Source organism: Esox lucius, chromosome 24, assembly GCF_011004845.1.
Source record: "Esox lucius isolate fEsoLuc1 chromosome 24, fEsoLuc1.pri, whole genome shotgun sequence".
In the NCBI taxonomy this organism is placed as follows: Eukaryota; Metazoa; Chordata; class Actinopteri; order Esociformes; family Esocidae; genus Esox; species Esox lucius.
Genome location: NC_047592.1, coordinates 16,004,857 through 16,028,359, shown reverse-complemented (window position 1 = coordinate 16,028,359; position 23,503 = coordinate 16,004,857). Strand labels below are relative to the sequence as shown.

Genomic DNA, 23,503 nt, shown 5'->3' with positions numbered 1-23,503 from the left:
CTATAATATGATGCAACTGGCAGGGTGGAGACACTGTGTGTCCTTGTTTATGTCCTGTTAACATGTTCATGTCTTACTACCGGAGTCCCAACTACCTCACACACCCAAACAAGGAAAGTCATGCCAAGTGAAGACATCTGACCAGTCCTTACTTGAACAAGAACATTTATCTGATTCAGGGTTAAGTCTAGGGTTAGAGTAAGAATTAGGCTCAGAATTAGGGTGAAGTGTGTGTGTGGTGTGCTTAGTATGGGTGTTTAGTTTAGGAAAAACATACAACTCTGGTTATTGGTTAGGTTTCGGGTTTTGAGTAAGGGTTATGTTTAGGGTTAGAAGTTATTGATTAGGTTTAGGGTTTGGAGTTAGGGTTAGAAGTTATTGATTAGGTTTAGGGTTTGGAGTAAGGTTTAGGGTTTAGAGTAAGGGTTAGGTTTAGGGTTAGAAGTTATTAGTTAGGTTTAGGTTTTGGAGTTTGGGTTAGGTTAAGGGTTAGAAGTTATTGATTAGGTTTAGGGTTTGGAGTATGGTTTAGGGTTTCGAGTAAGGGTTAGGTTTAGGGTTAGAAATTATGGGTTAGGATTAGGGTTTGGAGTTTTGGGATTACAGTTAGGGTTAGATTAAGGTTAGGGTTATGACAGCTTTTTGAATGAGAATATCCTTTTGTGTCCCCAAAGGAATAGACATTCCTAAAATGTGTGTCTGTGTGCTTGTATTGGCGTCAGCGTGCATGTGTCTGCATGTCTGTCCTGTCTGCATGAAAGTGTGTTATAGGAAAAGTCATTGTATTAGAAGGTGTTTCCAGTAGTTAATTGTGGTCAGCTGTCATACGACTGATCATGCAGAATTTCTTCTTATTTCAGCCAAAACTACCTACATTATCACATACCACACGCTGAAAAGACATGCAAACATATTCATTATGGCCCAGTTACTGGAGTGGCCTGCATCTCTATGACCCCTGACCTTCAACCTGGGAGTCTGTGACCTCTGAGTGCTGTCGCCCTCCCCCGCAGGGGGCCAACAGACTCACCTCAGCCGGTGGTGACCCTTGTCTTTGTAAGGTGCGATGTCCAGGGATGTCTCCTCCCAAGTCTTGGCGATGCCCTCCAGCGCCTGGATGGAGACGGAAAAAACATGGAAATTTGAATGCTAATCTGAACAGATGGAACAGATCTCCAGTGCAAATTGGGAGAGAGGCGGGAGGGTGTGTGTGTGTGTGTCTGTGTGTGTGTACGTGCGTGTGTCCGTGTGCATGTATGTGTGTGTGTTGCGGGTGATCGGCTCTGCAACCCTTCTTTCATGATAATTTCTTGAGGAGCGGCAGCTTAAATCCTCTCTTAAAACAGGATGCCATTGATCTTGGCAGGCACCTACTGAGAGAACTCTGCTCCTCAAACACACACAGAACATCACAGGCAGGCAGCAGAGACCTTCTAGTATTAAGCTCCATGAGGATGAAGGCCAACCATTTCCATGGAATCTGGTCGTTTCTCCCTCCCTTTGTGTTTTCCTCCCTCCTGTTTCTCCTCCACGACTTCTCGCTGAACCGTGTTGGAGGTTTTCAGGGGTGTCTAGGAGGGTGGGCAAGGGGGCTATTTTAAACGCCTCTGTCCCCCCGGTGGCTGGCGCTGTTCACACAGTAAATCTGTGTTGATGTAACCTCTGTGTCTGGGAACGGATGGGGCTAAGGGCTGCTGGGATGGGAGGAGGGATGGAGAAACAGACAGAAGGAAGAAAACAGAACCAGAAAGGCAGAGAGAGCATCTCAGAACCTCACACGGGGCTAACAGACAGACAGGCGGACAAAACTGCTCTCCTCTCGTCTGGACTTTTAAACCCCAGGATGGAACACCATGCCAGGCCAGACGGCTAGGCCCCAGCCCTGATCTGGAGGAAATTAGGGCCCGGCAACCTTCATTTCCTCCCCAGGCAGCTCCGGCCAGAATCTAGAGCTCCTTCAACTGCAGGACCAGACCCAGGGAGGGGGTGAATGGAAGACCGGCTATAGTCCATTTGGACCGTTGTGGCCATGCCCACAGACACTTAAACCTAACCAGGTGGCAGTTAGTAAGACAGCACAAACCAACATGGAACAATACTAACGTAACCATGTATGCTTCTTAGTTATCACAGTAGTTAAGCAGGTTTGGGGTCGATTCGGTTTCAGTTCTGGCCAGAGTGGACTCAACAGACAGGGAACTGACCCCAGTAACCCTGGTTATTAAGGACAGTACACCAGTGGACTATACGTCATGGCCGCCCAGAACGCTCCGACAAGCCTTCAGCCTCCCTGAAGACCACCAGGATTTGGAGTGAGTCATTCCATTTGGACCTTTGACCCTTACAACCAAAGCAAAGGTCTGTGACAACTGAACCATCAGACAACTGGAGCCAGCGGACCAGGGGACGAAGAGACCTGGAGTCCGTGATTAACGGGGTGCTGAAAGGACCACACTGTGGACGTGTACGCTCTGAGAAGTCAGGGGGGAGGAGTGTCTGTCTCTGACCTGTTCTATGGAGAGCTCTTTGCTGGCAGCTCCTGATATCTCGCAGATCTTGTCGGCATGCTGGTCCAGTCCGAGGGCTACTATCTTCTCCAGGGTGAAGTCTGGACTGGCCGGGTCGAAAGAGCCATGAACCTCGTGACAGATCTGCTTCCAGTGCCTGGCAACAACCATCACACACAGAAACGCCAAATCAGACAGGACACACACTGTAGAGAAGGAAAGTAGAGGGGTTTGGGTGATGGACGGGAACTGTGAGGTCTACTACTGTTTGGTATAAGATGTGATTATCTTGGAAGACTTTAGAGGTGATAACTCTGTGAACACTGTACTGAAGTACAGAACAGCATCGCCTTTTATCAGTAAAATGAGGCCACCAGTCACGGCAATATGGAGGGGTGGTCCCATGTAACGGGACATTGTGGATGCAGTCCTGTAACCTCTAACTGGGTCAGACTGGGCCAGCAGAACTGGCTATCCCGGCATGATTGGCACCTGGCTCCAGCATTGAAGGGTTAGTATTGATGAAAGACAGAGGAGAAGGATAGATCAGGAATGTGTGTCAGAAGTCAGCCTCTGGCAATGTTATGCCATTTAATCAAAGCTCGGATTCCTCTCACTAGGAAACCCCTTGGAGAGACGCAGCACCCCGGTAACTCAGCCACATTTGACTTTAACCACAGGACGCACTCCCACGTTTAAATACAGACGAGACACACAACCCGACCCCATCACCGCCATCTTGTTCTCTCCCCCCCCGGAGTCTCACAGCGCCGCCAGGCACCCTGGGACGTGGTGGAGTACAAAGAAAATGTGTTTTCTCTTTCTGCCTTTTCTCTTCTCCCTCTCTGTCAGACGTAATCGTCTGTTTATTTTCAGCATATTCCCAATGCCCGGCCCAGTCAGGAAGGATCTTTCATAAGGTTACATCACTGCCGATTAGTCACAACGTGATCGCACAAATCCCTCCCTCCCCCCTTTTTTTGTTTCTCGCTCCTTATCAAAACACTGTAGGTCAAGCTGGATGGATTGGAAGTTGTGAGTGTTGTTTTGGGAATGCCACAGCCAATCGGGGGGTGGGGTTGATTATAGGAAGTGAAGTTGTGACTACCACAGGAGAAGCTAGGTGGAACCGTGTCCTGTAGAATCTCCAGGAAAGAAAGTGAAACATTTTTGGAGAGGGCCCAGAGAGCGTTTGAATTCCTCCAGGCGGGACTGCCGCCAACCCCCTCGGATCTGAGGAGAGGAACCGGGGTAGTGTTGGGGAAGACGACTCGGAGAAAGCCTGGAGAAATCCACAGGGAGGTATAGACCTATTGTAGAAAACTGCTGAGTTTGGAAATGATTGCACAGAGAAAGGCCGACCTTGGGATGAGCGTGCTATACCGAAAGACAGCTTACATTACATCCACATTTTAGTCATTTTAGCAGATGCCTTTCTCCTGTTGGTCCATGAGGGAATCTGTGAAAAATTGGCTATGATGGGAGAGGGGAGCAGAATGATATTGACCACTGCACAGTGAACACGAAGAGCATGAATACATTTCATTTATTAGGAGGATCTCTACACTAAAATGGTGGTAGATCATTGGCTTCTTTACCTAGGTCTCATAGCTGGGTTCCTCAGGTCAGAGATCAAAGGGATGGTTCTCTTGAACTGGTCAATTCTGTTCTTAGAGAAATCCACTATTTCCCACTGCTTGTCCTGCTGGCACACAAGACACCATCAATACTGAAATGTACCGTTTTAGGAACTTCTACCTCATGTAGCTGAGTTCAACAAAAAGATACCACATGATGTTCCAAGTATTCATCCCTGCAAAGAAGAAAGTGTAACACAGAAGACCGACCGTTTAGCAGTGCGTCTGGCGTGAAATGCCAGGCGTGGCTATGCTAAAGGCGGTCCACTGACCTTGAGCTCCCTGCTGAGTTTGTGCAGCTTCTTGAACATGGCCTGGGCGGTGTTCTCCATGCTGACTGTCTGCAGGCTGACCAACCGACCTGCCTTCCAGTCCTCCCACAGGCCATCCCACTGCTGGGTGATCTCCCACACCTGCTGCAGGTAGTCAAGGTCCTAGAAGAGAAAAGAACCGCCAATGCTCAGGCCGTCCATTCCTCCTGCTCTTATCACTACAACAAGTGAGTGGAATAACCAATGAAAAGCCCTCGCACGTTTCATGATGCGCCTTCCCCGTGTGGACTGTTCCTGAGCAGTATTACCTTCTCCAGGGTCTGTATGTCTTTAGAGGAGGGCTGTTCTATCCTGAAGACGCCCAGGCCGTGGCGGATGGTTCCCTCTTCCTCCTTCAGCGTGTTCAGCTGGCCTCTCAGCGCTGCTACTGTCTCCAGGGCCGACTCGCACGACACAGCACTTCCAAACGGACCTGCGTTGAGTACATATATGAAACCTTACACATATATCAAACCTTATACTGTTCACGTACACACTTCACCATTGCCCCACATATACCAGGTGCATGACAACAGACAGTCGGGCTGGGCATGCGTAACATCTGTATATGTGTATAGTAACCGTGAGCAGATTTCACAGTAGAGAAAGGGCGATTGCATCAGTGATGGTAATCTGTACTGTTTAACTCCGGCGTGTGATAAGGGAAGTGGAAGACAAGTGTTTCTTTCCCTGCGTCATTCCTGTTGTTTCACAGACGGACTCAACAGGTCAGTGTCCGGCTACGTATCACCCCGAGGGAGGGCGGTTGAGAGAGAGAGCCAAGGGAGAGGGGGGGTGGGGGGGGGGGGGGTGTGAACCCCTTTTTAGTCCAGTGAGGGAGAAAGGAAAAGGAATAGCCAGGTCCCTCAGTCAGGCCAGATCCCCACAAAGCCCTCAAACTTTGATTTAGGAGATATTTGATCTACACACAGTGCCCCCCCCCCCACCCCCTTCCTTTCCACTTCCCAGGCTGAGCCCACGCTTAGTTGCAAACCCCCACACACGCTGCACTCCGACACGGTCCCACAGCCCCTCTCCCAAGCCTGTATCCTTGTTTCATCTTCAGACAGACAGACACCACCATCGTAGCACAGCCTCTTATCTGCTTTCAATTATCCTCTTCACTGGATGACTTTCCTTCCTGCTGCTATTGTTCCAGTCAGGATGGTATGATGGTACTAGTAGAGTGAAGGCGGCTCGAAACTAGGGAATAACTGGTTCTATGATCCTTGCTGGACCGGAATTAACTCCTGTACCCCTGGTTGGGAATACCTGCTCTACATGAAATGTTGCATCGGGCTGTTCCCAGATCAGTTGGTGTTGCCTTACCGTCTCCTATATGTTGACAAAAATAACATAGGACAGGTAAATTCAGGGGTTTCAGTGTCCTGACTGTGGCAGACACTTCCTCAAAAACAGCTTCTTCTCAAAACATCACAAATAAAAAGAGAACCCAATGTATTTTTTTAACTATAATCTCAGAAATTGAACTTCCTAAAACAACTGCCTGGATGGTGCTTCAATACTTAAAGCAAGTGGAAAATGATGTGTAGCATGATAAAAAAAAACTGAATATGCCTTTAAGATGCAAACATTAATGTCTGATTTATAGGCACTTATAGGTTAGACAGCCCACAGGAAAATCCGAGGGTCAGTAGTGGCCAGGTTTATTTGATGTATTAGTCTGGAAAATGCATTGTGACGCTATACGCCAAGGTACATGCAGTTGGGCACATTCTCCGCCAAGGTACCTGCCTTCTGTCCCAGAGGAATAGCAATGGGGAAGGTTAAGAAAATAAAGGGTTGTTAAGAAAATTCAAAATGGCGGAGAATCCTTTATGGCGGAACACATGGGTTTGTGAGGACAAATTGTGTGGAGACAGACCTCTCTCCCAAACGTTCATGACACCACATCACATGGCTAAGGGGAGGGGGCTTTTAAAGGTGTCCTGGTACACGGCTTGTGGACAATCGGCATGGCACTGGATGGGCTGGTGTAAGACGAAGCCCTTTACAATGCTGCCACTTTTTACCTTTCTACGCCTTAACATCTCACAGGAATTTGCACTTTCCTTTTTTATGCGGGAAACTGAAGAATAATAATAACCAACAGTAAGAATTACAATATATTATATATGCTGCTGAAACACTACAAAACAAACAGCCTAAAAACCAAAGTAGAAAAATAAAATGTGGCAAAGTAGTGAATCTCATTAAAATAGTATTTAAACTAAACCTAACAGATGTGCCTAACTGACTGACAGTGAGATATTTAATGAGACTATCTCTATGTGTCTGAATAAAACCATCAGACCAGTTCATTTGTCTTTGACTCTGATGTGCCCTTCACAGAAAATGTGATGTGGCTGACCTAAATGACTAGGATATTATTGTGTGTGTATATGCCGAGTTGGCTGGTCTGGACCTGAATACTAATATCTCAGAATACAAAGGCTGCCTCCTGGCCTCATTAACCTGTCTCTGCCATTGTTTTCAGCACCTTCTCACAACTAGTTTGGAGATGGAGAAAATGAAGGCTGGGGTGAGAAAAGCAACCTTCAAGGAGTTCTGGAGTGGAACAGTGGAATGGGATTGTGAACACGCACAAAGCCAGGTGACTTTGTTGTACTTCATATGAAGAATTAGATTGTTCCCCAACTCACACAAGTTTGTCACAGCGAGGCTGAGGGGAGTGGCTCACAATCCTAGATGTGTTGAAAGCGTCAAACTTTTAGATTCAAATGTGGTGAGAGAAAGTGTGTGAGAGAGCCAGGAAAAAGAAGCAGAGCTGGGTAGGCAATCTAAGTCTGACAAAAACAATGAGACATCACACATCTCTCTCTCTCTCTGTTGACATGAACCAGAAGGAAAGACAGAGAGGAGGAGAGGAGGGAGCCAGGGAGTGGAGCAAAGGGATGAGAGAGAGTTAAAGGAAAAGTAGAACATGAGGTAAGTCCTCTTTCATACAGTTTGGCACGACGGGCCTGTTTAGAGTCGTGTATGTGTGCGCGCGTGTGTGTGTGTGTATATGTGTAGCACCAATTTCAATCAGATTTTTTATGGAAACAGAAAATAACACAATAAAACAAACCCTACAACGATGGATAGCACAGCCAGAATGGGAGATGAGCCCAGTAAACAATTGGTTCTGATGCCACTCTGATCTACACATCTCCTCAGCACCCAGAGAGAATAATAGAAAAGAAAGAGAGAGAGACAATGAGGAACAGAGAGAGAGAGAGAGCAAGAGCAATACAGAGAGGGAGAGAGAAAAACAGAGTGAGAGAGACACAGATGGGGGGAAAAGAAAGAGAGAGAGACAATGAGGAACAGAGACAGACAGACAGAGATGCAGAGAGAGAGAAAGATTATGGAATTCTGAAGCAAAAACAGCATCTGAATACTATGTAAAAAACAACATGTATCATTGAGTTTTGACAAAAACAATCAGAAACTCAATAAGAACCACCAGAGATCAAACTTGAGCATATCTAGTAACAGTGAAGAGCTGATAGAAAACATACCTACATTGATATACTCAGCAAGCATCCATGCTAAGAAGCTAACATTGTTACCGTAGCAACACAAGCTCTAGCAGAGTCCATGTTTGGTTTTCCAGCTAGCTACAGCTAACAATTAAAACAAGAAAAGCCATCAAGCAGCAGAGACAAACAATAATGTACCAATTGTACGGTTTTCTTTTTTGATTGAAGGAGAACAAATGCAACGGTTAATGACAGTAATGAGGCAGTAATGGAAGGGTCACCTGAGACCTTGGTGGCAGACTTGTCAACAACAGGGGGAAATAAAACAACAACTAATGATTTCATACTGAGAGCCCATCAGCCTGCCAAACTGCCTTGAGCACCAAATGCCCAACACATAAAAACAATAGAAAAAGGCAGACAGATGACGATCAATGACAAGGATGATGAAACAGGCTCGTGCCTCGCCATTTAAACACCACCGATGCGGTTTAAGGGGACGGAAAGCACACGGACAAAGTTCCAGGGTGAATACCGCAGCCTTCAAAGTCAGAGATGAGAGCACTGCAGGACCACCGTGCCCTCAGGATGGATGTTCCGTGTCCAACACGGTGGAACACAGCCAACTCTACGCAGAGCTGAAGGAAGAGCACGTCGGACACCAGCCCAGTGCCACAGCACCTCCCCCATTCCTCCAATCAAACACACAGCCAGGTGATCAGGTCCAAGAATGTTCTATGGCCGCACTGAGAGCATCTTCACAGGCTGGGTCGCAAAGGGCTTTAGAGGGGTGTGTGAACAGCCAACCCTATCAAGACTGAGCGCCCTGCCACCTAGCACCGGGTCAGAGAGGTTTGACTGATATTAAATTATTCTCCCACCCTAAAGAGTCAGGCAGTTACTGTCTTTCTGTGTTTACATAGCTTTATGATTGATCTCCACTGCAGCCAATTACGTTCTTGGTCTGGCCTGGGCCTCAAAGGCAGTTGTTTGTGAAAGGGAAGAAAAGTTAAACACAGCTTGTAGAAAAGACAAAAGTGCAAGCGCTCCTCTCTGACAAACTCTCAATCTGTGAGCTAATGGAAAATTCTGTTTTTTTCAAATGAACAAAGTTTATATTGCAAAGTGATGAAATATCTAGATGAGCACTCATTCAAAACTGGTAACGGTTAAATTGGGCTCAATCTGGAGAGTTAAAAGAGGACCTTGGCAGTATTACAAACTTGATATTTCTAGTATGCTAGATGATTAAAGAAGGGATGTGTCCATGAACCTCAGACAGTAGTCTTCAAGGCTGTTTTTCTCTCAGACAGACCATTAGCAGCAACCTGTCCTCTGGTTGCAATTATATAATAACTATACGCACATTTAAACTGTATCAGACATTTTTTCTCCAGTGGATTTTCATGTTTTCATAATCTACTGATAATGTGACTGAGGCAGAAATGCTACATAACATTTAAATACTTTAATAGCTTCAGCCCTTTTACACATGGCTTTGTTGGGAAGCAACTTAACAGGCCCTTTAATGGTACAATGTGTTCTGCTATGTTTCCTTATGTGGACTGTGCTTAACGTATTCTCTTCTGGACACATTTCTATTGATACATTTATAATAAAACTTTACACTGTTTTTCACCCTTCACCATTTATGCATGTTGAATTACGGTCTTGCTAAATATGCACACGTAAGTTGAACTAGTTAGTACTAATGTTAAAACATGGTAGCTTATCTCATTAGCTAGACACATTGCTAACTAATGTTTGTATTATTATCTAACTTATTAGATACTGAATCAAAGGCATTACAAGAGGTATTGCCCGTTTCCTTGCATCTGCAGTGAGTGTGCTCCTTTAAGACACAACTTTCTTGTAACAATAATTTGTCAATGTAACAGGAAGTATTATTGCAGCCAGGAAGTATCTCCAACCAGAAAAGAATAGATGCTGCTTTACTTAACCTTCTCCACATCCTGTGGGACTGTCCATCCAACTTCATCAAGATCTACCAAGTTGAACTACTTCCTACACATTTTTGCTAGAATAATTCATGAGCCATCCATTGGAGCCCACACAGCCTACATTGTCCCAATGATACAGCTTGTCTGCGGTCTAAAACCTAAGGTTATTCAAAAGTGAAAATGCTTTATGACCACTGGTAAATACATTGATCTTATCTCAACAATTCCAATAAAGTATTGGCGTTAATGCATTTAGGGCTATTTACATATTTTTACATACTTCCTTGTCATTGGGTCTTTCGCCTTTTCTAACCACAGAGGGGATAAACATTGGAATACTAACTGTGACTGAAAATGGTGGGGAATATGCACTTTTGGTCTGAACACAAGCATTTCTCCCACAGACAATCTTTTTCACACTAACACACACTATCTCAGTACTTTTCTCGCTAGACGTGTCCTCTCTCTCACTATAGTAGAACTTCACCCAGCGTCATAAAAAGCCATCAGGTGTGTAACTAATATATAGGGTTAAGTAGATTAAAATCATGAGTTATCTGCACAGTCTTGATTTGCACAACACTACTCCTTGTTTGCTGTCCAATAAGGTCATTTATAAGTGAATACACTTTATGCCCTCAACATTGGTAAGTAATTGAGCTTCATAAAAATCATAGAAATTGGATCCTAATGTTTGAATTAGCCCAGTGTTTATTTGAGGACACCATTATAGCAAATACATGTATTACACTCTATGGCAATGTATATTAATGCTAGGTTGAAATTCTTATCTATACCCTGTGAAGGATGTTGAAAAGACGTCTTTCTGGTCAAAAGATGCTGAAACATGTCTTTCAAATGATATTGTTTGGTGAGTGAGCATCTTGTCAGCTAGGCTGAATAGCTGAAAGCTCTGATAAACTACCTACTGGAAAGGCTCCCCGTTTAAATCATTAACTTCTTAAACTCAAAGGAACTAAAATAATAATAAAGGTAAGATAGTGACTTTGTGACATGAATTGTAGTTTCCTCATAGTTTAGTATACATTTATATATTTATTGTTAACTAATTTTCTTGTTTCATGCGATTTCATTGAAGCAAAAACCAAAACGTTTATGGTGAAAGCCTTTTACACTTAATTCAGCTTCTGTCATGCTGATTTAGCTTTTGTGGGAAAGAAAATCCCTAACAACATTGCATTAGGTTAAGAAATCCTACTTCTGAATTTAATGTTAATGGTATGCTACAGAAGTATCCCACTGAATGATTCAGTACATGGATAATCATATTTCTCTTGGTAAAATGTATTTTACAGTATATGGAAGTTACATTTCATCACAAAAGCGTGTTTTCACCCACTGGGCAGAGTGGGTGTACACTATTAGCATGATGTAACAACGTACCTATGGCCAACAGCAAACTATGGCAACAATTCTTCATTTTATAAATAACATTGTGACAGTAATAATAAAGATAAAAACATAAAAATGAAATAATAACAATCACATAACCCATGCACGTTTGTTGGTCTGTCAGAAAGTATTCTGCTGCCAATCTTCAGCTCTCTTTGTCCTACCCCAATATGACGGGCAGCCAATTCTCATCAGAGAGGTCTTTGAAACCTTCAGTAATGTTTTTACATTTTCACCACATTAAGCTCTGTCTCATTTTCTGTTGTAGTGATTGCATACAAGGCACAGCCTTTTATCAACAGGCAGACATGTTTTTCCTGTGTTTGCCTTCCTCATTGGCAAGGCTGTGCTCAGACAGAAATGAAATTTGAATTGATTTTGATTCTCTTTTTGTCTCTTCAGAACTCAAACCCAAATTGAAGAGCAGCTGTTGTGCTGCTTCCTCAGGGAGAATCCCTCCAACCACATCCAGATTAGAGGTGTGTGTAACTACTCTCAGTCTTTAGCAGGGCACATAGCCCAGATTCTTCCCATTTCGCACTCCTGGTTTGCTTTGTTTAAGGCATGTTATAAGTGAATAAGATTCACAATCTCAACATTGAAGAGCTTATTCTTAGAAATGAAAGTTTTGGAACTGAGCCACTCTGGCTGTATTCATGTACATTAGTCATTTCATATTTTGTATTATCCTGTTTGCCCAGAAAAGCTGGCCACAGAGGGAGTGGACATTTGAACACTAATCTTCACGGAAAATGGAGAACATTTGTTATTTAAGGAAATGTTGTTGTTGTTGGAGGAACAAGTCACACTACTGAGGGAAATCCCAAACAACATTGTATGATGACGGGCACCCTGGATGATCTAAACATTGACTGTCCAAAAGGTATACACTCAGTATCACGTGCGAGAAAGCTGAGCTTTCAGGCTTTACGGTCTGTGGTTTGAGTTGTGCCATCCTACGGTATGGGGATGCCGGCTTGACGTTCGGCTGAATTGGGGTAACTGGAGCCCAAAATTGCAGACGGTTTAGCGGTTATTACGTATTTTGGCCACCACAAACCATTTGAGTTGTGGCTGTCTGATATCCAAATGTGTGCTGTCATTTTTTAGGCATACTGTCACATACACCCTTTTACACACTGTTCTGTCAAACAGCAACGTGCAGATGCTTTTCATGTTATCCAAAACGCCCCCACAATCCAGTGGAGGAATGACTAATCCAGGATAGTACAGCTTGGCTCAGTGAAAGAAGATCGGTACTGTAGACACTGTTCAATATAGCTTCTTTCAAGTTTTGCGTGTCAAGTTTTATGTCTCAGAAAGTGTTGGAATTTGTCTCAGATAGATTTGATGGGCAAGAATACATTTTATCCCGGCGAAGACTATCTCTCTCACATTCAAATGACATTACATAAACAAACCTGTCCGAGATTCGAATAGCATTAGAAATGATTACACAGATCTGGACTGGGACAGCATTAGAAATGACAATCTCAGGGGATATTCTACATATTTCTTTAGGTATCTGTCGTTCCATCAACCTTTAAGACTTTAAAAGACTGAGAACTGTCAAAGAAGTTGTTTCAAAATGTATAGGAGGCAGATCTTCACAGTGTAAGTCAAGTGAGTGTAGCACAATAACAAATGAGGCTAGTCTAAACAACGCACAGTGACCTCTGTAAGTATTGGGACAATATTTTGGGCCTAAACTACAAAGTTGCCCACTTGCATACAGCTCTGTGCTAAGAGACAGTGTGTTGGACTAGCCGGCACAGATAGGCCTGTTCAGATCCACAGACAGCTCTGTGCTAAGAGACAGTGTGTTGGACTAGCCGGCACAGATAGGCCTGTTCAGATTCACAGACAGCTCTGTGCTAAGAGGCAACAACTGTATAACAGACATTCCAACTGATCATATTAACACATTTACATTCAAGCCCCATCTTGCACTGTCAGATCACTGCCAGATCACACATTAGCTAAAAAAAATCTATGGACCAAAATACAAATCAGGAAACACATCTAGCCAATCTTCTTCCAAGTTTAAAATAGAGACATGCCAGCAACAAAGCAGCATTAAATAATAAATAAATAACATGCTGAACAACTTTCAGTATCTCAAAAGTAGTCATGGATTTTAGAAACATATGAATAAAACAAATGACAAAAAATACTGGCAACACAATCATGTCTAAATAAGAATCTGGGGAAAACATACAAACAAATGCCCAAAGAAAAATTGTCTTATATGCCTGATCATCTTAAAGAATTGTAGAGGCAATAATCTAAAACCTGCCTTGGGAACTATGGAGAACATCTGATTAGTCCAATTATTAGAAAAACATCTCCATTTGAAATGGCAACACCTAGAAAAACAACTGATCCAGAATGACACAGGCTAAGACAGAAACAAATTAGCTGATGAATTACAAAACTTACCAAACAACAATTCCACTTTCCAACAAAATCCACTGGATATATTAATCAGTATAAGAACTAAAATCGATACTCAGATCCTTCAAGTGTGGTAAAGCCTGTGAAATTGCAAAGAATGCTGAATAAATGCAACCCTAAGCCTCAACAAGCAATCCTCAAGCTTTCAAAAGTAATGGCAAATACTATCCAATAGTTGGTATGACTAGTAATCTAGGGAAGGCTTTCTGCAGCATAATTACTCCATGCATACACTATCCTAAACGACATGTTTTAAGTCCATATCTTCTCACCAAAACAAAGAACACCAGAACACAGCTACACCCTCCTCGCATTTATCAAAAAACATGCTTATCAATCCAGCAACGGTTAACCAGCAAGGCATACAGCACAGTGAAATTAGAGGAAGAATCTACAGCCAAATCAATGTGCTAAAATTGGTTACAAATAGATTTTCTTCATGTGGGGTTAGAGGTCACCCATGGCTGCAATTTAAACTTGAGGTTTTTAATGTTTGTAGGTGTAATGGGTAAATTAAGGCTTGGGTAGCAAATTCTATCTGCAAAACCAATTAAACAAGGGCTGCTGCAGGTTTGAGTATAAAATATATTATTAGAATTTTTTTTGGGTCATAAGAAAATAAAAACAGCCCACTCTTAGTCTTAAAGACATAACAACAGATCCAAAGCATGTAGAAATGATCATGGACCTATGAATGTGTTAGGAACTGTAACCTTGAACGAGTGTGAAGACTAAGGCGCCTACTTCAGCAAATCAAGCTGTGCATTTGAGCTGGCCTTCAGTACATCTGGATTCATTTGCAGGCCAAGACAATATTGGAATCCCAGTGTTCCTGGGGGAAAAAAACCTTACTGTACAATTACAAAAATACTCAAATAGGCCCAGAGTACTGGTTGTGCACTGTTTTTATTTATTTTAAGTTGCAGTTAGATTGACATGATATGATGTAACAACCCCATACAAACACTAATAAATTCCACAAATCCAAACCATTCAAATGAAGAGTCATACAAGCGCAGAGTGTTTAAGGTCAATAGGCACTGCTCAGAGTGACCAATAATAAAACTGACCCAAAACACCAGATGGACATTTCCACAACTGATCTGGTCCCTAGGGCGACATTGTGACAGCTGGAGGTGAGTAGTAACAAGGCATACATCCATTATAGGAGGACTGAGGTTGAAGGTCTGAGAAGCATGGAATGCTATACACATTGGAATGAGGCTTCGCCCAAGCTTAGGGTTTAACTTGTATAGCAGACTCCAATCAGACACAAAAATGCAGTGTCAATGAACATACCCTGGCAGTTGAAAGACACCATCAAAAACCAAACTTTACCGACTATATAATCACTGTGTTTCAAGAGATAAAACCAAAGAATACTTTAAATCGCCTGCCCCAAATATGCATTAAGAGATTTCTTCTTTAATAAATTCAAATTGAAAAACGTTATTACAAATTCAGTTATTGCTTTGAAAAAAACTTTATTACTTTGGGGGATTGGTCTGACCCTACACAGTTGGCAGCACAGTATGTCAGAGCTTGCCACAAGCTAGGTAATCAGCAATATCAATAGCAGGAATTTGACTTGTTTATTTAATAAACAGAATTACGCAACACCCAAAGCCTCTCTGTGAGAGGGGACTGCCCCCTTACACTCAATAACAGATTGCCAGCGTGCTGCAGTATATAACCTCAGTCCTGTATGTGATTACACTGTACATTGTATGTGTATATGGGTATATATTATATCTAAACTTCCTATTGTTGTTCTCACAACAAGGTTTTTACTGTTGCATTCACACCTAAGAGGCCTATTATTTTTTTACATAATTTACGGCACTATAAATGTTAATTGATTTTGAGAGAAACACAGAGAGAGGCAGACAAACAGGAAAAGAGCGGAATAGGAGAATGAGCCAGAGGGAAGGTTTGAGAGGAGAGAATAAGAGACTGCTACTCTTCCGCAGTGCGACCACCCGCCCAGCTGTAGGTCTGCATCACGTTAGACATAGAAAGATGAACAGAGAACTTGTCGTCTAGCTCTCAGTGCAGTGTGTCTTAGACCAGCTGGGAAGATCACTGTCAACCAAAACACACACACACACAAAGATATATATATATACACGCAGTCCATTCAGGATATGAATTGAAATTCCAGACTGAAGTATAAAATAAAGAGTTTCAATTAGTTCAGCCTCTGGCATTTACAAGGAAGAGCTGAAACAATGTGTTTATGACACGAAATAGTAACTAACAAGAAAACAACTAGCTAGCTTGACAAACTAACTAACATAATGAAAATCCCAATTTGTATTGCCTATCCAGCCCATGGTATAGAAATAACAGAGTGGACAGTTTTTGTATATGTGTCCTAGGCTAGTTGCGCCGAACAGCGATAGATGGTAGCATGCTACTTAGATGGATGCACAGCTTACCGTCGCGGAGAAATAGAGCTAACTCAGTTTGCTTTTCAGGCCATGTCAGCATGCGTATTTCCTCCATCACTCGAAAGCAATATTTACTTGTGTTTTCTCAAGAGCATTATCTCAATTTGTTTGGGATTGGTAAAGCTACACAAAACCAAAACCAAAATAAACTAAAGAGAAAATCATCAGGGAGATTCAGAATCCACTGAGCGAATAACACTGACAATAACAAACAATTTATGAAGTACTCCATTTCAAATAACATCTTTTCCCAACAGCATTAGAAATATAATTAGCATTTCTCGCCTTTTCATGGTGCAAATCTTATATATGGCTCCTTTAAATTCATATCTGATACCTTTCCGTACTCTTTCATAATGGACCCCGGTGGGAACCTAACTCGCACCTTGCTCTACCAGGTGAGCTAACAGGACTCCCCAAAGAACTGATCTCCTGTCAGATAGGGTATTCTGTCTAGTGTATTCATTTGTGTGTGCGTGTGTGTGGGTGTGTGTGTGGCTGACCTGAGCTGTTGAATTCCTGGACTGTGGTCTGCATTTTCTTCTTGAACTCCTCGGCTGAGAAGATAAGGCTGCACTTAAACTTTTCTTTGTGCTTCTTCAGAATGATGTCACTGTCTATGAGCACCTGCTGGAACCACACCCACTCCCCATTCAGAGCCGCCAACGTCTCAAGAACCTGGGGAAAAACGTGGGGGTGAGGTTAGAGGTGTGTGTTCGTCCGTCTGTGTGTGTGTGTGTGTGTGTGTGTTGGCTGAAGTGTTACTCACAGCCGGGTCCACCATGACCTCATACTTCTCCAGGATAGCAAACTGTTCATGGATAGGAGGGATCTGGCCCTCTATCTTCGTAAGGTCTCCCTGTAGAGTCTCCAGGAGCTTCAGACTGTCTCCCAGCTCCACCAGGGTCTGAGGAGGCTGGCTCAGCCTGGACACACAAACCACTTAACGGATCATTCACATCTAAGAGCCCATTCAGGACACACATTATGGACTCTGAGGCTCAAATTGAGAACATGGCAAAGACGAAATCCTCAGTTAAAACAACGCCGCTACTTCAAACAAACCACAGCTGAGGCCCAGAGACCCCTCGCAGAACGTCCCACCCACCTGCGAGCGTGGTCCTGGAAGAAGAGGTGCAGCTCTTTGAGCCTGGTGCAGGCCATAAGGCTGAGCAGCTGGGTGAACTTGCCCTGCCACTCGTTGCAGTGCTGCACCAGGCTGAATTTCAGAGGAGCACAGTCCAGCGAGACAAACTGAACGCTGAGCACCGTCTCCTCCTTCTGGACATTGTTGGCCACCTCGGTGTACCTGGAGGAGCGAAAGCGGAGTGAGGGGCGTGTGACGGGCGCAAACCCAACCCGGGAAGGAGGCGGAGGGCGGGCCGACCCAAACTGTCCCGGTGACCCCTGTGTTAAACATCCTGTCATATTATAGATGAGCCGGGTAAATATGTGAACGCCTGCGGTTCCATACGATGTGACAGCCTGTGTGCAGTATTGTCTTATGGATTGGCCTGAGTGCTGAGCACATTGCTGGAGAGTCAACACTCTGTGTGTATACAACCCACGCCGGGCTGGTTCAGCACTTTGTTGTTGACCCCTGTCAACAGAACAATCTCTGATCCCTCTTTTTCCTCTTGACCTGAGTTCAATTGTAAATGCGTTGCGTAATGTGTTTCTCTGTACTCACACCCAGATAACAACCATATGGAACACACTGAATTACAGTGGGAAGCTACAGCGGAAACTATTGTGGAGGGTAATAAAGGAACACTGCGTGGGACACACGGAAGCCAGCTCCTGACAACACACGACAGAGACGTTTGCTAAAACCAAAGCAGTTATCTGTCACCCGTCCCACCCCTCCACATCCCCATGCACGATGCCAGACCTGCCGATATCGGCATCGAAGGAGGACACGGGGGGGTTGAGGCGCTGGTATCTCCTGATAAAGGGGTCCTTGTTGATCTCCCAGATCTCCCGGTGTTTGTCCCAGGTCTTCAGATAAGCCTGAAGGTGGCCTGCATTGGCTGTCATCCCTGCCACTATTGCTGACTTGATCTTACCAATCTCCTCATCTTGTTCTGGTGCCGGAAAAGGAGAGAAGGCGAGAGAATCACCATATAAAACAGGTCAAAGCACATCAATATCTATGAAGGATCAGCTATTATGGAAATGTCTGTCTTATGCCCTGGAGAGAGTGAGAGGACATTACCTGCCCATTCATTTCAGAAAACTTCTGAAACCCTACCTTTTTACAGCATCCCGCACCCCCAGTCACTTTACTGAACTATAAACATTTCTGTGTGTGTATATATATACATATATGTACATATATACATAAATATCCACAACACATTTATAAATATATTTATTGCATCCAATGCAGCAAGTACAAAAAGCCCCAAAATATCTATTTAGAAATCAAACAGAGAATCTGGCCTCTGTAGAAGGTCCGTGAAGTCCCCAGACGGAATGAAATACAAAATTCTCCCCTTTTAAAGCAAAACGGGTTTAATCGAGTTTTAAAGAGTGAATAGCATCCTGCTACTGAACTATTAATTAGAATGTCAGTTATAATTTGCCTTTCTCTGTCTTCTTTCACTGCCTTCGCTGACAGCTACTTCACTGAGTAAGGTGTAAGTACTACTACTAGGCAGCATTGTAGTTCGTATACATTGGGAACCCTAGCAACCTGAAGATGAAAGGACTACCTACTGGTTGCTCTGGATAAGTGTGTCTGCATAATGTAGGGGTGCTGGGGAGCGTATTACCATTTGCAGGTACAGCAGAAGCCCTTAAATTACAGATATTTTACCAGCAATTCTGTCAGTTAGTTTCTATCTCATCTCAACGACACAAACCATAAAAAGCGTTTTGGTTAAAGCTTCGAGTCCTTTAGCCCGATCTGAGTTTAGAAGATCCGCACAGTTTCCCACAGTTAGCTGAGACACCTTTGACACATTCAAACTGGCACTTACACTTGCTAAAACGCAGTTTTTATGAGTGAACATGTTTAAGAGCAAGGCGCGTGTCACTAGGGATCAGCTACACTGCAGAGTAGATTAGGCTTCAGCATCCAGAAGCACTAGCTGTACCCTTCCGCCTGGGATGGAGATATGGCTGGACACACACGGTTCCAATGAAGTCAAGGGAAAGAGGTTTGAGAGTCCAGAGGAAAGAAGCCCACCGACAGAATCCCTTAGGACCTCCTGCCGTCAATCAAAGCAGGAGAGAGCTGAGGAGGAGAGGACGGTCGCAGTCCTGCTTAAAATGAACGGAGCGATGAGGAGAACAGGAGGTGGCATAAATGGGACGGGGAGGATGAAGGGAAAGGGTAAAGGCAGAGATGAGGAGATCCGGTATCAAGGGGTTAGAGTATGGAGTACGTGGGGGGTGCAATATTTGAAGAATATTAACGTCGAGACGGGTGAAGAGATGTAATAAAATCCAGGGGAATCCAGGTGAGGTCAGGATGAAGAGTGGAAAATCAAAGAGGAGTGGGAGGTGAGGACAGGTCAGAAGTGAAGATCAAGAACAGGAGTGAACAGAACCATTATTATCAAGCTTTTTTATGAGTTGCGTGTGAGAGGTCTCTGTAGTCCTGTTTCACTATCTTAGTGAGGACCGAAGGTGACACTACAATAGTGCTACACCAGAAGGAAGAGAAAAACCATATGAGGACAATAATGCAAAGTGATGACATTCATCCAGTCCTCGCTTTGACAAGAAGCTTTACCTGACTTGAGGTTAAGGTCAGAACTAGGGTTAGTTTTAATTTCAGCATTAATGGCGTGATAGTAATCCAGCTGTGATAAAATAATTAAAATAATACTCGTACAATGCAATAGTCTCCATACTCTTTCAGAATGAAAGCTCTGTGTACCAATGCCCCTAAATAAAAGGCTTGTGCATAACATACCATAACTACTTTTTTTGTTGTTCAATGTTTATCTTTTTTGTTGTTCAATGTTTGCCTGCTAGGTAGCTACATGCCCATATATGCTCAAAAAGGTTATAAAAAATGTATTAGTCTATCAGGCATCGTGTTGCTTGCAAGACGTTTCAGCGCTTTGTGCATTCTGCCACCCTTCTGCCATCCTCAAAAGGGTCTGCTAGCAAAATGTGACTTCCAGCCAAAGGGTTGAGATTAGGGAAAGAACAGTGTCAGTATTGGGTTTACTTGTAGGTTTATGCATTACTGTTTTGGGGTGTATTTTGGGTATAAGGTGAGGTTATCAAGGTTAGAGTTAGTTGTGGTTAGCTATGGTTTGGGTACGCTTAGCGTTAGGTTTATGGAATTGGGAAAATGGATACGTGGCTCAGGGCTAGTTCTCAGTCCCCCACAAGGATCCATGTGAGGTGGGTGTGTATATGAGGGTGTGTGTGTGAGGGTGATACCTATAATGCAGTGTACCGGTTTCCTCTGTGAGTGTCTGCGTGTGAGGAGATCTGGGAGCCGTCTGAACACAGAGACAGTGCTGATCAGCTGAGAACTGATGTTGTTCACCATCTGAGCCAGCTTCTGGAGAGTGGGGGAGAACTCCACCTGTTGGACACACACACACACACACGACTCACTACCACTTACACAAGAACATTAAATCCCCCTCATTACCCAAGAATGTATAAAATGTTACTTCATTTAATATAATCCCTTCTTTTTTTTGTGTGTGCATAACATAAATGGTCCCTCTTGTGTAGATAATACCAAAAGGTTAATGCTTTCTGTACTACCTGGCCTATTCCTAGACGCAGACACTTTACATACAGAAAGCATAAATCATATGTCACGGATGATTTATAATGCATGTAGGACAGAAAGAGAGGCTAGGTGTCCTGATGTATAATGCCGTCTTCGTATGGAAAGTAAGCTGGCCCTGCGTCGACGAGGCAAGGACAAAGGCTGTTCTCTGCCGGTGTAAAAGTTAGGAGGTGATCACCTGTCTGTCCACGTGTCAGACCTTGGAAATGCTCCAAAGTCGTGTGGCGTGACACACCGGGACTGGATGACACTCTTTGGCTCTAACAGATGGGTCTAGTCTGGTGTGTTACCACGTGTAGGAGTAATACTGCTATAATCCCTGGTGAAAGTGAGCGCGTGCGGAGCGGACCCAAACATGTCTGGAGGAAACGCGTTCAGCTGCCTTGAGGTCGGTTACATTCTCCGATGCTTCATCATGTGTGAAGCTGTGTGCCTGTGTGTGTTGATGTCCCCACAAAGGTAGGAAAACCAGACAAATCGGTCAACATGTTTAATGGCAGGTGCTAAGAGAATTGTCTTTAAGGTTGTTAGCTGTTAGAGCTAGGTTAGCCAGTAAGATTAGGGTATTGGGGTTAGGGAACATAGTTTTCTGGGCTGTGTGTTTACGTTTGAGGTCTGTGTATGAGTGTGTGTTTGTGTGTGTGTGTTGCCTAAAATGCAGAGTCCCCATAAGGATGGAAAAACAAACATATATGTGTGAGTGTGTGTGTCGGTGTGAATCTGTATGTATGTGGTTGAGTGACCTGTGTGTGTGTGTGTGTGATTTTCCCTCCACCTTTGATGTAGCTCCTGGGGCCTCCTGACGCAGCACCACCTGTACCCTGAACAAAGGGTTGGGGGACGTCTTGCTGTCTCCGTTGATGGCCTTGGACAGCTCCTGCAGGGACCACTTGATGTTGAGACGCAGGGCCTCCTCCACCATGCCATCCATCTTCTCTGTGTACACCATCCAGTGCTGCTGGACCTGGACACACACACACACTTGTTTTGATAGCACTGAACTCACCAACATCGGTCCATCACGAATTCACTCAACCACCTAATGTCATTTATTTGCAATTTGTTCCACAGGTGAAATACTAAATGAAGTGATTTTCTAGATGGACAGTTTTCATTTTCTATAATGAAATCACCTCATAATTTAGTCTTGCTAGACACTATTTGTGAGTACAAATTAGCACAGAGAGCAGGGAAGCAAAAACTAGCAAGTAATAGGTACCGTCCCTCACACACACACACACACACACACACAAAGAGACCTCCCACCTACACACATGACCCACCACCCCACAGACCTCTGGGCCGTCGTTCTGGAAGGTCTCATAGATGCGGGACATGATGGCCACGATTTCCTGGTGGGCTGAGAGGAGCCTCTGTAGCTGGGCCTGCTGGTGACTCCGCTGGTCTCCTTCAAACTCCAGGTCCCTGTACACCGTCTTCCCATCCACACGCACCAGCAGCAGCCCACTGATCACACCACACAGCCGGGACACAGCCCGGTTGGCTGCCTTGTAATCATCCACGATGAGCTGGATCTGTGGGGGGGGATTAGGCATCAGGTCAGGCCAAAAGAGAGGAAGTGGGTTTTGCTTCAGGATTCTTGAGGGGAGAGGGGATGTGGGGAGTGGAGGAGAAAACAGAAGTATATAGAACCGAAGCGGGAAAGTTAGATGAGCACAAAAATACTTCCAGCCCTTTCCTATAGGTATTCTGCTCAGTTCTCCAAACTCACTATACATCCAAAAGTTTCCTATTCAATCTGAGGAAGAGAGCAGTGGAGGAAGGCTGAAGAGATGACTACTTCTTCCCTCATATTGCTCCGAATGCCGGACCTAATTCATATGGAGAGTAATTCCGGCTCTAACTCAGAATTCCAGATCCCCGCTCCGATCTCCGGATTTTTCGGCTTTCATGGGGATAAGGCCTGCCGTGCGGAATAAGCCTCAGAGATCGAGCAGAGAGGAGCTGAGGGAAAGAGACGCAAAGAGGAGCTGGGGGAGAGAGATGCAGAGAGGAGCTGGGGGAGAGAGACGCAGAGAGGAGCTGGGGGAGAGAGACGCAGAGAGGAGCTGGGGGAGAGAGACGCAGAGAGGAGCTGGGGGAGAGAGACGCAGAGAGGAGCTGGGGGAGAGAGACGCAGAGAGGAGCTGGGGGAGAGAGATGCAGAGAGGAGCTGAGGGAAAGAGACGCAAAGAGGAGCTGGGGGAGAGAGATGCAGAGAGGAGCTGGGGGAGAGAGATGCAGAGAGGAGCTGAGGGAAAGAGACGCAAAGAGGAGCTGGGGGAGAGAGATGCAGAGAGGAGCTGAGGGAAAGAGACACAAAGAGGAGCTGGGGGAGAGAGATGCAGAGAGGAGCTGGGGGAGAGAGACACAGAGAGGAGCTGGGGGAGAGAGGAGCTGGAGAGGAAAAGGGAGTGGGACACCTCCGAGTCAGATCTTTTCTTTTTTATAGATTTCTTTCTCTCTGTGCTTTTCTCCATCTACCTACCAAGCCACAACACAGAGGAAGCTGACAGCCAG

The 23,503-nt window shown here is 44.4% G+C and overlaps 1 protein-coding gene and 1 long non-coding RNA gene across 2 annotated transcripts in view; one reads left to right on the top strand and one right to left on the bottom strand.

The window, feature by feature from the left end:
- Positions 1 to 23,503, bottom strand: part of dnah2 (dynein, axonemal, heavy chain 2) — a 170,146-nt gene that overhangs the window by 78,409 nt on the left and 68,234 nt on the right. Inside the window, 12 exon segments of the mRNA XM_034290623.1 lie at positions 1,031 to 1,113; positions 2,508 to 2,664; positions 4,106 to 4,209; positions 4,417 to 4,578; positions 4,725 to 4,888; positions 16,722 to 16,896; positions 16,988 to 17,144; positions 17,327 to 17,527; positions 18,110 to 18,302; positions 20,620 to 20,767; positions 21,759 to 21,947; positions 22,279 to 22,518. Coding sequence (XP_034146514.1) covers positions 1,031 to 1,113; positions 2,508 to 2,664; positions 4,106 to 4,209; positions 4,417 to 4,578; positions 4,725 to 4,888; positions 16,722 to 16,896; positions 16,988 to 17,144; positions 17,327 to 17,527; positions 18,110 to 18,302; positions 20,620 to 20,767; positions 21,759 to 21,947; positions 22,279 to 22,518 — 1,973 coding nt within the window.
- LOC105028161 lies at positions 6,478 to 9,526 on the top strand. The gene is made up of 4 exons (XR_829354.2): positions 6,478 to 6,567; positions 6,953 to 7,069; positions 7,320 to 7,404; positions 8,169 to 9,526. It is a non-coding gene; the product is annotated as an uncharacterized LOC105028161 (long non-coding RNA).